The following is a 14803-nucleotide window of genomic DNA, read 5'->3' as shown; positions in this document are numbered from 1 at the left end:
TATAGTGCTGAGGAATTGAATCCAGGGCTTCAGGTATGTGAGGCAAGCACTCTAACACTAGGCCGTATTCCCAGCCCCTTCAATTTCTTACGTAAAAAGGTATCATGTTTACACTTAGCCTGTACTTGAACTGTAAACCCTTCCATATACTGGCAATCACTTAGATCATTCATAATACTCCAGTGTACATTTTATATAGTGTAAATACTATGTAAATATCCTTAAACTGTTGTTTAAGATATTGAAATGGAAAAAGGGATGTTTAAAGATAATGGAATGGAATAGGAAAAGTATAAATTTGGTATAGATTAAAATTTTTTCATCTATTTGGTAGTTGGTTGAATCTGCATATAGGGCATGAATATGGTGGGGTGGCTGTATTTATAGGTTCTGGGTATTGGGGCATGCATATTATTGGAGAAAAACCTCACTGCTTCCTGCAGGCCCATAGCAGCCCTTTGTTCTCCCCCTTTTGCCCCTCTCATTTTAAAAATAATTAAGTAGATTATAAAGAGGTTATAGTTCCATAAGTCAGGTTATCCAGCCATTCTCTTTAGGGAATGTCTGGGTCTGGGTGTGAGGCCTCTCAAGCAAGTTATGCCTATTACAGACAGATTTTCCATTAACGTTTCCTAAAGTCTGTGTCTCAGATGAGTCAGGACAGAGGTTCAGGATCAAACAGCCCTGAGCACAAGCCACAGCTCTGCCTAAGGCATGACAGCAGGACACGTCTGTTTACTGCTTTTTTTTTTTTTTTTTTTTTTTTTGGCCAGTCCTGGGCCTTGGACTCAGGGCCTGAGCACTGTCCCTGGCTTCTTCCCGCTCAAGGCTAGCACTCTGCCACTTGAGCCACAGCGCCGCTTCTGGCCATTTTCTGTATATGTGGTGCTGGGGAATCGAACCTAGGGCCTCGTGTATCCGAGGCAGGCACTCTTGCCACTAGGCTATATCCCCAGCCCCTGTTTACTGCTTTGTGCTTTAGTTCTTCATCTGTGCAGTGGGGTGATAATGTGAACATTATGGAAGAAAATACATGTGACATGATCTGTGTACCATTCATCGTAGCTATGGTAAGTGCTCTATATTCTTGCCTTGTCACAGGCTCAAGAGCAAGTTCCTTGTTAGCCTGTTTTTACCAGTTAGCAGCCACCATTGTTATGTTTTACCAGTCAAACCCTGAGCATTAACTGATTGAGTGCTTGCATATTCTGTCAGCCTATGTATGGATAAGTTCTATATCCTTACATTCAACTATGAACAGAAAATATGTGAGAAAAACATGCATCTGTATTGAACATGTACAGATTTTTTCTTCACCTTACTACATAAATGGTACAGTATAACAATTCTTTACAGCACTGGCATTATGTCAGGTATCATAAGAGAAGTAATAGAGACTACTTAAAACATACAGGCAGAAAATGAGTTATACAACTAGTGGGTGGGACTGGAGAGAAAACTGGGTGAGAGTGAGGAAAGGGATTTTCTCCTTGTCCAAAAAGAAATGTACTCATGACTCTATGCCTCCTGTCCCCGTGTCTCCTGGTGTTCCTCCCAGTCAAGATGATATCCTACCTCAGCTCTCCATTGGAGCTGTTCTAGTTTGTTGGTGTTGATTTTCTGCCCTTTCTTTCCTCTCCTGCTCTCATGGCTCAGTTTGCTGACAGTGTTAAGTGTATTTGCAGAGCTGCAGGTCTTTGTGACAAGAGTCTGCCTGCAGTTGCTGGCTTTCTAATAGACTCCCTATTTAGCCTTTAAAAAACAAAAAAGAGGAGTGCTGGAATATGGCCTTGTGGGAGAGTGCTTCCTCAGCACCACATATATAGAAAAATCTAGATATGTTACTGTGGCTCAAGTGGTAGAGTGCTAGCCTTGAGCAAAAAGAAGCCAGGGACAGTGCCCAAGCCCTTAGTTCAAGCCCCAGGACTGGCCAAAAAAAAAAAAAAAAAAAAAAAAAACCAAAAAAAAAAAACGTGGCTGTAACCCTCTCTGTACATCACCTTTATAACAATTAATTTTTTTTTTTTTTTTGGGCCAGTCGTGGGCCTTGGACTCAGGGCCTGAGCACTGTCCCTGGCTTCTTCCCGCTCAAGGCTAGCACTCTGCCACTTGAGCCACAGCGCCGCTTCTGGCCGTTTTCTGTATATGTGGTGCTGGGGAATCAAACCTAGGGCCTCGTGTATCCGAGGCAGGCACTCTTGCCACTAGGCTATATCCCCAGCCCTAAAAAATATTTTTTAAAACCCAAAACATATTGGAGGAATATGTAGGCTTTGTACAAGCACCTCACCATTTTTTTTTTTTTTTTTTTTTTTTTTTGTCCAGTCCTGGGCCTTGGACTCAGGGCCTGAGCACTGTCCCTGGCTTCTTCCCGCTCAAGGCTAGCACTCTGCCACTTGAGCCACAGCGCCGCTTCTGGCCGTTTTCTGTATATGTGGTGCTGGGGAATCGAACCTAGGGCCTCATGTATCCGAGGCAGGCACTCTTGCCACTAGGCTATATCCCCAGCCCGCACCTCACCATTTTGTATATGTGTATGTGGAAGTCCTGGGGCTTGAACACAGGGCCTAGGCATTGTCCCTGAGCTTTTGTGGTCAAGACTAGCTCGCTACCATGTAAGCCACAGCCCCACTTACGGCTTTTTTGGTGGCTAATTGAAGATAAGAGACTCACAGACTTCCTTGCTCAGGCTGGCTTTGAACTGCAATCCTCAGATCTCAGCCTTCTGAGTAGCTGGGATTACAGGTGTAAGCTCCTACACTATTTCCTAGAAAGGTTGTGAATCTTTGTGGAGTTTGGTATGCTCAGAGTAGTCTTAGAGCCTGCACACCCTCCCTCCATTCCAAGGGACAACTGTGTAATTATACTTTAGCCCAAGTCTCACACTGGTCCCACTAACCTCTCTCTGCACTTACATCTCTACAGGTTGGTGGTTTGTCAGCACTGCTGAAGAGCAAGGCTGGGTCCCTGCAACCTGCCTTGAAGGGCAGGATGGCATGCAAGATGAGTTCTCCCTCCAGCCTGAGGAAGGTAGGAAGAGGCCCACCTCTGCTCACTGGGGCGCCTAGGCTACTGCCACTTGGGCTGAGTTACTTCTTGACTGGTCTCCACCCCATCTCCTCTGTTTCTCACTGGCTCAGGCCTGTGAGTGTGAAGACAGACTATGGATTAGGACTGCAAAGCAACTCCACATTTTCTTAGGGGACTTGGGAGTTACCGAAGGTGAGCCTGGCCACAGCTGGGCCCTCAGTCTGTACCACTGCTGCCAATACCTTGACTGTTCCTCCCTAGAACTATTCTAGTGGCCAAGACCCAGACTGCTTATGGCTCACTTGTGGGCATTTGACTACATGTGTTTAGAGATGTCCACTCCCGCTGTGGATGCTAATGGCCCTACCTGGGTCTCACACACACACAACACGTCATTTTCTCAGGAACCATTTCCCACAGGTGTCCCCAGTGGTGATCCCTGAGGCACCAGTGATTAGTATTGCTGGTTTAACCCTCCCCAAAATGTCCTAAAACGGAAGTATGTATGCATCAGGCATACTTCAGATGTTACAGTCAGACATAGATTTAGATCTCAGTTGTGCCAGATATTAATTGAATGATTTGGGGCTAGCAAATAATTTTTCTAAGCCTCAGCCACTTCCTCTGAAAGTAGAAATGATTATATCATGGGATTAAGAAAAGTTAAAGTCTTGGGCTGGGGATATGGCCTAGTGGCAAGAGCACTTGCCTTGTATACATGAAGCCCTGGGTTCAATTCCCCAGCACCACATATATAGAAAACGGCCAGAAGTGGCTCTGTGGCTCAAGTGGCAGAGTGCTAGCCTTGAGCAAAAAGGAAGCCAGGGACAGTGCTCAGGCCTTGAGTTCAAGCCCCAGGAATGGCCAAAAAAAAAAAAAAGAAAAGAAAAGAAAAGTTAAAGTCTTACATGCAGAGAACCTAGAATAACAAATATCCAAGAGCAGGTGGCAAAGCTCTTATCTGCTAGGCTTGAGTGCTTGGGGCTTTCAGTGAACTGTTTTGAGAAGCACAGAGCCACTTTAAGTAAATATGTATCAGAAAAGAGAAGGGGAATATTCCTAAATTCAAAGATTAGTAAAAAGGTTGTATGTGGCTCAGAGTTGGTCTGCTCTAGGTTTCGAGGTCCTCAGGTGTGAGTGGCCCAGCATACACAGAGATATCACAGGAAGCAGTTCAGATTGGAGGGAGGTAGAAAGCTCCATGGAACCAGAACTCCCTCAGATACTATGCTGCCTCCGAAGACAGGCAGGCTGAGAAAATGATGAGTCTTGCTGAGAGCCACACAGCTGAAAGATGGCTTTGGAGGTTTTTTCCCCCCTTCCCATGGTTTCTCTTGGTGCCTCTTTATAGTCATGCTAAGAATCAAGTTGGGTCTACTGGGTGCCTCCTCACTCAAGGTTCAGGTTAATACTTGCACACTTGTCCTTTTCCTGAGACAACTGGGGCTTAGAAGTATTACTCTCCTAAGGAAAACCCTCAAGACCCCACAAGGGCTCTCATCTCTGCCTTCTGGCCTCCTCCACATGCTGTCCATCCAAGACTCCTGGAGGTACTGGTCTCTGCCCCAACCTGCGGCCCACCGCCGAACCCTGGGAGACTTGTATGCCATCAACTGGCGTCAAGGTGCCTACCTCCCAGTTTTATTTCCATTTGTGCTTGGAGCCAGGTCCTTGCCTCTGCATGAGCCCCTGCTATGGGCTTCCCTTGCCTGTTGCATGTGAGAAACATAGTCTTGTCATCTTGTATCTGTGCTGGCATGCGGTCAGAGAAGGAATGGAAATGGGACATTTGTTGGCATTGGAGCTTTGAGGTTTCTCAGCTTCAAAACAAATCTAGAGCCTCTATATTGCTGAACTAGTAGCTTATGCTTTTCATCAGGCTCATTTCCGTCACAAGGGGAAAAGAAACCAATCATGTCAGTAAGGTTAAGCATGAAGGGAGGAATATTGGCTTGTATCACTGAAAAGTCCAGGATAGGATGAGCTTGTTGCCAGGGAGCTGCAGTATGTGACCAGGCTAAGACCACACATGCCGATCCCTCCAGGAGGTAGTAAGTTCAGCCTCTCCCAAACCACACAGTGGTGGTGAAGCCCCCTAACCAGGCCGAATCAGCAGGTGTCCATTGTGTGATCTACAAGACTCCTAAGCTGGTCTGGATATGCTTAGCATCCTGTGGACCCTAGAGATAGCCTTGTTGGTGTTAGACAAGCCTTCATCCAAAGGATGTGAGTACCAGAGGACAGTTGCAGAACCTATAGCACATGGATGAGAACCCAAGCAGTACCTCTTCCAACCTGGACTACACAGAACTTATGATCAACAGGGCTAGAGGCCCTCTTCCACTGATCTAAGCATAGCACTGGAGCCTATGGCTTTCTGAAAGAGGGAAACGCTGACTGTCCTGGGATAGAGAATGTATACAGCAGATCAGTGCAGGCCCCATAGAACAGATCAGTGGCTATATCAATTGATCAATACACATCCGAGTGCTTAGAAAGCACTGCCACTAATATTAAATGTACATCTAGTTGTCCAATGTCATGTCCTCATAAATTCAAGCAAGATACACCCTTCTGGGAGCTTGTGTGCTGAAGTCTTTTGTCATTCATTAAATCTGACTTCTTTCAGGATTCTGGTAGTACAAAGTAGAATTACAAACTACTTTCTATTCTTAGATAATTATTTCATTTAAATATTTCTAAGTCTGAACTTAAGTTCTTGGAAATAGAAATAATACTTTAATATTCCCTGGAATTCTCCCTACTGGATAGACCAATGGCTTTGCTGCACATGAATTAATGCTTGATAATTCCAAGTTCTCAGCAGATCTAGATGGTCAATGTTGTAAGTTATAAATTATCCATTCCTATCAAATTAGTGTTTGGAAATAGCTCTCAACCTGCAGAAATTATTTTACGTCTTTGTAAAGTAATAATACCACATTTCCTTTAAAAAACAAAACAAAAAAAAAAAAACAACACTGCCACTGCCACTGCTACTGCAATGGCATTTTCCCAACTAGATACTAATCATGGCCACCCAGGCATGGCTGGCAGGTCACCTATCTAGTGGCTGAAACAACCAAAGCAAGATAATCCTCTCCTCTCCTCGCCAGCTCTCCTGGGACATGCAGCCAGTTTTCTCCATCTCAGCAACCAGAGCTGAGGACATGGTGAGCAGGAGCTGCCCCTTACTCTCTGGAGGTCCCTTTCTGAGCACGCTGATGAGCAGCTCTCCCCGTAATCCTAGTCCTCCAAAGCTGCTGGGGGTGAACACAGGGTGTAAAAGAAGGTCCTGCCACTTCTGGGACAAAGAGACCACAGAACATGGGGTAGAAGGTATCCTAGACATGAATGATCCAGAAACTAGATCCAAGTACTAGAAAGTAATTAATAAAAAATGCAATGTCCCCTCCTTGGTAACAGTTTCAGCATGAAGCCATTTGCTGCCCTATTCAGCTTATCTCTGAACCCCTCCTATCTCTACCAGGGAGAACTAACCAGGAACTTTTCCCACTAAATGACCAAAGTGGCTCCTTCCAGGCCTTTGGGTCTATTCATGTACTAACCAGAGGCTTACTCACTAAACAGTGACTAAATATTTCAGGCAGTGAATATTGCCCAGTGCTAGAGATCAACAAATCACGTTTTCCTGGCACTCCAATTTTACCCAAGGAAATAGACATGAAATAACAAATTACTGTTATATTTGAAGGTAACTCCTAGAATGGGGGTTTCCATTGCTGTGAGTCAGAATGTTTTTCTAAGAGATCAGCAACAGTAACCTTGAAGCCCAGATTCCAGGAAGGGAAAAAAATGAATGTGCTGAGAGAATTCAGCAGGCCTCAGACCTGCCCCAGGTCCTTTGTCCTATTGCTGCTTTCACAGTGTGGTCCAGGGCTCGGTGGGCCCTGTGAGTACACTGGAATCTCAGGAGGAAGTCATCTTTGTATCATCATGGGGGTCAAGTCCATGCCTTAGGATGTTGAGTATCCATTTCTCACTCCTGCATCCTTGTTGCTGCAGAGGAGAAGTATACAGTCATCTACCCGTACACAGCTCGTGACCAGGATGAAATGAACCTGGAGAGAGGAGCCACAGTGGAGGTCATCCAGAAAAACCTGGAAGGCTGGTGGAAGATCAGGTATTTGCTGCTTTGGGTCATATAGGGACCACCTTCACAGAGATCTCTAAGTGACTGTAGATAGGTAAAGTTTCTGCCAAAGGACATTTCTCCTCGGGGCTGCTTTGGCCTCCCTATTTACCCCATGTCCTTCCCTAAAGTCCATAATATGAGTGAGTGGACACTGGCTCTGCTCAGAGTAAGTCATCGCCTCCCACGGCTCCACTGAGACCTGCACACTGTGTATGAGCAGCCCCCCCCCACACCATTTCACTACAACTTACTCTATCATACACATGCTCCAGAGCCTATGTACACAATAAGCTAGACCAGTGAAGGTTTATGCAGACACACTATGATATTTGCACAGCATTGGAATTCTCTTAACTGCATTTCTCAGAAAGGATGTCCATTGTTATGTGACTGTTATCTAACCTTTCTACATAGCAAGTTAGCCCAAAATTTTACTGGGTGTGAAGTTCAGGAGTAGCTTGAGTGGACGCGGGGCCTCTTTGGAGGCTGTAGTCAGGGTGTCAGTGGGAGCTGTACTCAGATGAAAATTCATCTGGAGCTGGTAAGTGACAAAACCTGTATCTGAGACTTAATTTTTCTCACCCCAAAGCCTCCACTGTGGCTTCATCCCTCTGATGATGACCTGTCTCATGTTAGGGGCATGGATTGCATTAGCCTGCTATTTTCCAAGTAAGAAAAGATTGATTCCCCCTGACAGGACATTTTAAGATCGATAGACACTGAATTGTTGAGATTTCTAATTTGTCTCCATGCCTCCACTTCTAAAGAATGTTTTTTTCACATTAAAATATAGACCTATTTGGTTTAGTTTTTTTGCGTTTTAAAATTTTCTGCTGCTGTTCCTGGGGCTTGAACTCAAGGCCTGGGCACTGCCCCTGAGCTTCTGTGCTAAAGCTAGCACTCTACCATTTGAGCCACCACGCCACTTTCAATATTTTGGTGGTTAAAAAAATTGGAGCTGAGAGTCTCATGGACTTTCCTGTCTGGGCTGGCTTTTGAACTGGTACCCAGACTTCCTGAGGTAGCTAGGATTACAGGTGTGACCCACTAGTACCTAGTTCCTATTTAGTTTTTTAAATGACTCAACAAAATGTTTGACCCACATAAAGGTAGATACTAATCTTTCCCCTACAGGTGTGGAGATGTTTTGAAAGGTGTCGTAAAGCAGCTTACCATGATAAAGGTGCTCTCAGTTCTGTTTGCCAGTTTCCATGGTGTAAATGCTTCCAACATGCCCACTGTCCACTCACCAGTGTAGTGTCGCCAAATGTAGAGTTGAGCAGCTGTGTGCACCATTGGCACATGGCTGATATGTGCTGCCTCCAGCATAGCTCTGGTCTACACCCACCTTCTGGTCATTGCTATTAAACTGAATTCTGTTGTGCAAAAAACTAGCTGATCCTAACACTTGCTGAATTCCTTTCATGGATCTTTAAGTAGTTGTGTAAAAGAGTTGCCATTCCACAAAGCAGTGTAAGAATACAGTGCATCTTGATCAGTGTAGCCCCCTTTCCTTTCATTTCTTCATCAACTCGCTGGCAGGCAGGCCACTAGCAGTGAGCTGAATCAACCAACGTCCCTGCTCCAGATACTCATGTTCTAACCAGGAGATGGGATAGCTACAGCCCAGTGCAATGTGTTGCTGATTAGGAAGCCATGGTCACAGGGTTTGGAGTAAGGAAGAACTTGAGTAAAGAATGGTGTTAACCAACCCAGGAAGCATCTTCTTACCAGCAAGGAGAGGGGAAAGAGTTTTCTAAGTAGAAGGACACCAAGAGCAGCATCTATGAGGCAGTGACAGGCAGTGGTGCATTTAGAGACTGCAAGCCTGGTGGATGGGTGCTGCAAACAGATTGGAAAGGCCTGCAAGTTCAAGCCAGGGTCTCAGGCACATCAGAAGGCAATGGGCCAGCTTCTGGACCTTGGCAGTTAGGACATAGTGTCCCTGCCATCCAGTTCCTGAAGTGTGATGATCAGCAAGTGTGGCTTTTTCCCCTGGACTGGCAGGTAGCGTGATTGGCATCCTTGCTTCTCCTTCCAGGTTCCAGGGCAAAGAAGGATGGGCCCCTGCATCCTACCTAAAGAAGAGCAGTGGAGAGCCCTTGCCCCTGAAGCTGGGTCCTGTGTCTTCCAGCCACACAGGGGCCCTCGACCTGGATGGTGTGGGGCGGCAGCAGAATGCAATGGGTAGGGAGAAGGAACTGATCAACAACCAGAGGGATGGCTGGCTTGAAGGCCGCTTGGTATCTGATGGTGACATAAAGCCGAGTGAGTAAACCACACACAAGATCCTACCATCTCATGACCTACTGTGTGCTTAAGAGTTTCTCACATCTTGTCCCTCTTGCTCATAAATATAGTTTTATATGAGCAGCTAAGTGTGTTGGCTAAAATTCCACTTCTATTTACTCTAATAGACTGGGGAACTATGTCGTTGAGGAATTACCACTCTCCTCCATATCCCAGCTGCTGAACAACCCCTCAAGGGGAACTGTGCCACACTAGTTCCGGCAGCACAGGCATCACAGGCATCACCTTGGTGAAACACTGCCTTTAGCCAGACCCTGGACCATTGCATTCAGCCTTCTGACTTGAGGCTTACACTACAGCAGTCCAGTTTCGGGGTAAAAAGCCCCAAAGGCAGCCTGACAGTGTTTGGTTCCACTTCCTTATGTGTTATTTAGTTGGGCTTGTTCTAGAGCACAAAACAAAGCATTACTAGGCCCAGAGTTCAAGCCCCATAACTCACAAAAACCAAAAAAAAGCATAACAACATTGATGCCTACCAGCCATGAACCAAAAGCTTCGCAATTGTTTGCTTCCTGTTGTCCCAGGAGTGGCTTACCCACAGAAGGGTTTTGTGGCTCAGAGTCAGATAATGTGTTTGTCCTGTGTTGGGAGCCTGTGAGTCTAGACTCAACCCTGTCATTCTAAGGCCTATGCTCTTTGCCATCCTGCAAAGCTTTCCATTACTCAGGGATTCACCTCCATCCCCTTGTGTTGTGTTTTGTTTTGGTCGGTTGTGGGGCTTGCATTCAGGGCCCAGGCTAGTGCTCTTTGGTTAATTGGATATAAGAGTCTCACAGGGGCTTTTCTGTCAGGCTGGCTTCGAACTATGATCCTCAGATCTCAGCCTCCTAAGTAGCTAGGATTACAGGTGAGAACCATAAGCACATGGCTCAGAAAAACAGTGTATTTTTTTGTGTGCTAGTACTTGGACTTGAACTCAGGGCCTCTATCAACTTGGCTTTTTCCACTTAAGGCTGGTTCTCTGCAGCTTAAGCCATACCTCCACTTCTTCTGTTTCCACCTGGAAAAGATCCAGGAACGGCCAAGTTGATAGAGGATCCTGAGTTGGGTGTGAGAAGAGCATGAGCTTCTGCACAGTCTGTGGAAGGAATTTGACCTCCCTGGCATCCACATGCAGGATTCTGTCTGTGGAGCCTAACACATGAATGAAACACATCTTGTTTCACCATAGGATCGCCAAAAATGAGGCAGAGACCCCCTCCTCGCCGGGATATGACCATTGTAAGTATTCCTTGCTGAAGACTGGCAGGGATGCCCACTGGCCCAATATGTCCTCATCCTTCCAGACTATGCTTTCCTATGCATACAGAAATCTTTTGAAGCAAGCTTTATGTGAACAGGTGGGAAAACTGAGGTCCAGGCGGGTGAAACAATGTGTTTGTGTTCCACAGTGCACTTTGACATTTCACACTGGGAACCTGCATTTCCTCAGCCCACTCCTCTTAGATTAATCTTCTCAAACAACGCAACTTCTCAGATAGTGCGTCGGCTTAGAGAAGACACAAATAACATTTGTGATGACCTTGTTATATCACCCAGATTTTGTTTTGTTTTGCATTTAGTACTGGTCCTGGGGCTTGAACTCAGAGCCTAGAGTCTATCCCTGAGCTTCTTTTGCTCAAAGCTAGTGCTCTACCATTTGAGCTACAGCTCCACTTCCAGCTTTTTTTTTTTTTTTTTTTGGCCAGTCCTGGGCCTTGGACTCAGGGCCTGAGCACTGTCCCTGGCTCTTTTTGCTCAAGGCTAGCACTCTGCCACTTTAGCCACAGCGCCACTTCTGGCCGTTTTCTGTATATGTGGTGCTGGGGAATCGAACCCAGGGCTTCATGTATACGAGGCAAGCACTCTTGCCACTAGGCTATATCCCCAGCCCCACTTTCAGCTTTTTTGGTAGTTTAGTGGAGGTTAAAATCTCATAGACTATCCTGCCCATGCGACTTCAAACTGGGATCCTCAGATCTCAGCCTCCTGAGTTGTTTTACAGGTGTGTATCACTGGCAACTCGCGATATTCTCTTCAACCAATTCAGGCAGAACATCCCTAATCTAAAAATCCCAAATCTGAAACTTCTTGAATGCATAGATGATGCCACAAGTGGAAAGTTCCACCCTTGACCTCATGTGATACATTGCAGTCATAATACAGATGCATTAAAATGCTGTCTAAGGGGGCTGGGAATGTAGCTTAGTAGAGTGCTTGCCTAGCATGCATGAAGCCCTGGGTTCCATTTCTCAGCACCATATAAACAGAAGAATCTGGAAGTGGCGTTGTGGCTCAAGAGGTAGACACAAAAAGAAGCCAGGGACAGTGCTCAGGCCCTGAGTCTAAGCCTCAGGACAGGCAAAAAAAAAAAAAAAAAAAAAAAAAAAAAAAAAAAAAAGAAAAGAAAAGAAAAAAATTCTGTCTACATCATGATACATGCATACACACATTTATGCATAAAATATAAATAAATGTTGCATTTTAACTTGGGTCCCATCTAAATCACTTCTGGTCCAACATTTTGGATAAGAGTTACGCAGCCTGTTCTTTGAGAGAGGGCTTTCGTTTTTTATGTTTGCCATTTATTGAGCACCTATTGGTGCCATGCTGTTCAGCAGGTGATTCACTGGGTTCTTATTTAGTGCTTAATAACAAGCCTACCAGGTCAGTACTGTACTATGCTCACAGTTCACAGTACAGGGCATAAAGCTGAGGCTCCAGAAGGGAGGTGATTTGCCCAAGATCATATCTATCACCAGGTGTGTTTTTTTCAACCCAGATTGATCTGATTTGAAAATTTCTATTCTTCTTAAATTCAGACTATTCTTAAAGTCCTCTTAAATTCAGAGACTATTGTCTGGTCCCAAATTTTCATGATGAAGCTAAATGTACCATGTTTCTTCTCATTGCTTTAAAGTTGAAGGGCTAGTTAGATTTCATCTAGATGACAGCAGCCAAGCCACCAGGGCCCCACAGTCACCCTGTGTGTTTCCCTACCCCAGTCCCCCGTCCTAACCTGCCTCAGTGTTACAGTTAAATGTTTGGCCCTGTGTATAACACTACCAGCCTCGAGGTCTCAAGCTGCCGAAGCCTCCCATACCACCCAAGGTTGAAGAAGAGTACTACACCATTGCTGAGTTCCAGACCACTATCCCAGATGGCATCAGCTTCCAGGCTGGCCTGAAGGTTGAGGTGAGTACACTTACTGTTCCTTGCCTGCTTTTGTTCTTTTTTGTTTTTGTTTTTGTGCTTGAACTCATGGTCTGTGTGCTGTCCTTCAGATTATTTTTCTCAAGGCTAGTTCTTTACCACTTGAGCCACAGTGCCACTCCCAGCTTTCTCTGTGCAGTCTATAGAAGATAAGAGTGTCATGGACTTTCCTGCCTGGCTTTGAACTGGGATCCTCAGGTCTCAGCATCCTGAGTAGCTAGGATTACAGTTATTAGCCACCAGTGCCTGGCCCGTGCTTTCATTCTTGATTCCAAACATCATCTCCTACACTGTTCCCTCATCTCCTTCTGCTTCTCAAAACAGGAAGAAATGAAGTTAACAACTTTATTGAGATTCACACACCAAACCATTTACCAGTTTGAAATGTGAAATTTAGAGCTTTATATGTTCACTGAGTTGTACATCCATTGGGGTTAGAGGCATGGCTCAGCTGGTAGAGCACTAGACAGTGAGTGAAAGCATCAGTTACCTAGTTTAAGTCCAGGTCTCAGACCTATTTTAAAAAAGAGTTGTACAGGGGCTGGGGATATAGCCTAGTGGCAAGAGTGCCTGCCTCGGATACACGAGGCCCTAGGTTCGATTCCCCAGCACCACATATACAGAAAAAACGGCCAGAAGCGGCGCTGTGGCTCACGTGGCAGAGTGCTAGCTAGCCTTGAGCGGGAAGAAGCCAGGGACCGTGCTCAGGCCCTGAGTCCAAGGCCCAGGACTGGCCAAAAAAAAAAAAAAAAAAAAAAAAAAAAGAGTTGTACATCCATCGTCACTATTTAATTTGAGAACAGGAAGAAGTCCCTAATTCAATAACAGTCACAGCCTGTTTCTCCACCCCTCCCCCGGCCTTTCTGATGGTATAGATTTGCCTATTTTAGTTATTTCAAGAATTGTATAGTATGTAGTCCTTTGTGATCGACTTTATTTCTTTTGTATCACCTTTCTCCACTTTTTTTTTCTATTTTTATTCCTCACTCCTTTTCTTCCTGTTCCTTTGTATGTATACTGTAATCCCTGGATAAAGTCCAGCACATATCTTTTTTTGAAATATCTTTTTGTGTCCATGGGCTTAGAGCTAGAAAGTATTTCTCAGGCACATAGAAATGTAAGGGATAGTTAAAATATTGTCTTACCAGGACTAGGTAGAACGGAGTTTATGGAGAAGATCTTGAGCTTGATGTTGCCTTCACTGGATCCCAGGACTACAAGCCTTAGAGCCAAACCTCCTGGTTCTGTGGCTACTATCTCCCTCCAGCCAGGCTGTAGTGTACGGTATCAGTACAACCATGCCCTAAGCCCCCTTGGTTCCTGAATCAGTTTCTCAGCCCAGGCACAATTCCTCCATCTACAGGTCTCCTGAAGGGCAAGGGCATGGCAGTAGTCAGAGCTCCAGCTCCAGTGCCCACTGTCTACTTTTGCCTGTCCTCCACCATTTTCTCCGTAACCCTTCAGCATTTGATTCTACCTGTGTAAAACAGGATGGCAGTCCCCATCTCTCAGGGAGATTGTGAGCATTAATCAGATCTCCTTTTTAACAGCCTGCTAGAGAACTGTAGTATATTAGTTGACTAGGCTTGCCATAATGAACTGCTACAGATGTGGTATGTCAAACAACAGGCATTTATTTCTCACACTTGTGTGGTCTTAGAGTCCTAGATGGAGGTGTCAGAAGGGTTGTTTTCTCCTAATGTCCCTCCCTGGCTGCAGATGGTCACCTTCCTGCTATGCCCTCACATGGTAACACCTTGGTTTGTATGTATTTTCAAATATCCTCTTCTTATGCAGACACCGATTGTTTAGGATTAGAGTATCCTCTGATGACCTGCATTAATCTATTTGCCTTTCTAAAGGCCCTATCTAAATCTGGTGACATTCAAAAGTCCAGGATGTTAGGGCTAAGGCTTCACTTACGGATTTGGGAGGGGCATGGTTCAGCCCATAATATGCAGCTTGTGCACCTTTTGCCCATGTGAATTCAGCCATATAATACTGGACCCAATGGACAAGATGTTAAATAGCAGCAGTGACTCTGCCCACCATTCCATTCCATAGGTCTGTATCCCAGAAGGAGATGGAGCCAGAGATGAAGTCTGCTCCACTCTA

At 45.3% G+C, this 14803-nt stretch overlaps 1 protein-coding gene across 1 annotated transcript in view; it reads left to right on the top strand.

Annotated features, from left to right (window-relative positions):
* Nucleotides 1–14803, top strand: part of Sh3pxd2b (SH3 and PX domains 2B) — a 62235-nt gene that overhangs the window by 43207 nt on the left and 4225 nt on the right. Inside the window, exons 8-12 of the mRNA XM_048333993.1 lie at nucleotides 2926–3030; nucleotides 7057–7174; nucleotides 9228–9454; nucleotides 10668–10717; nucleotides 12545–12670. Of these exons, the coding sequence (XP_048189950.1) occupies nucleotides 2926–3030; nucleotides 7057–7174; nucleotides 9228–9454; nucleotides 10668–10717; nucleotides 12545–12670 (626 nt within the window). The remainder of the gene's footprint in view (nucleotides 1–2925; nucleotides 3031–7056; nucleotides 7175–9227; nucleotides 9455–10667; nucleotides 10718–12544; nucleotides 12671–14803) is intronic.

This window comes from Perognathus longimembris, chromosome 25, assembly GCF_023159225.1.
Source record: "Perognathus longimembris pacificus isolate PPM17 chromosome 25, ASM2315922v1, whole genome shotgun sequence".
NCBI lineage: Eukaryota > Metazoa > Chordata > Mammalia > Rodentia > Heteromyidae > Perognathus > Perognathus longimembris.
Note: the sequence above shows the minus strand (reverse complement) of the source record. Positions and strands in the feature narration are given on the sequence as shown.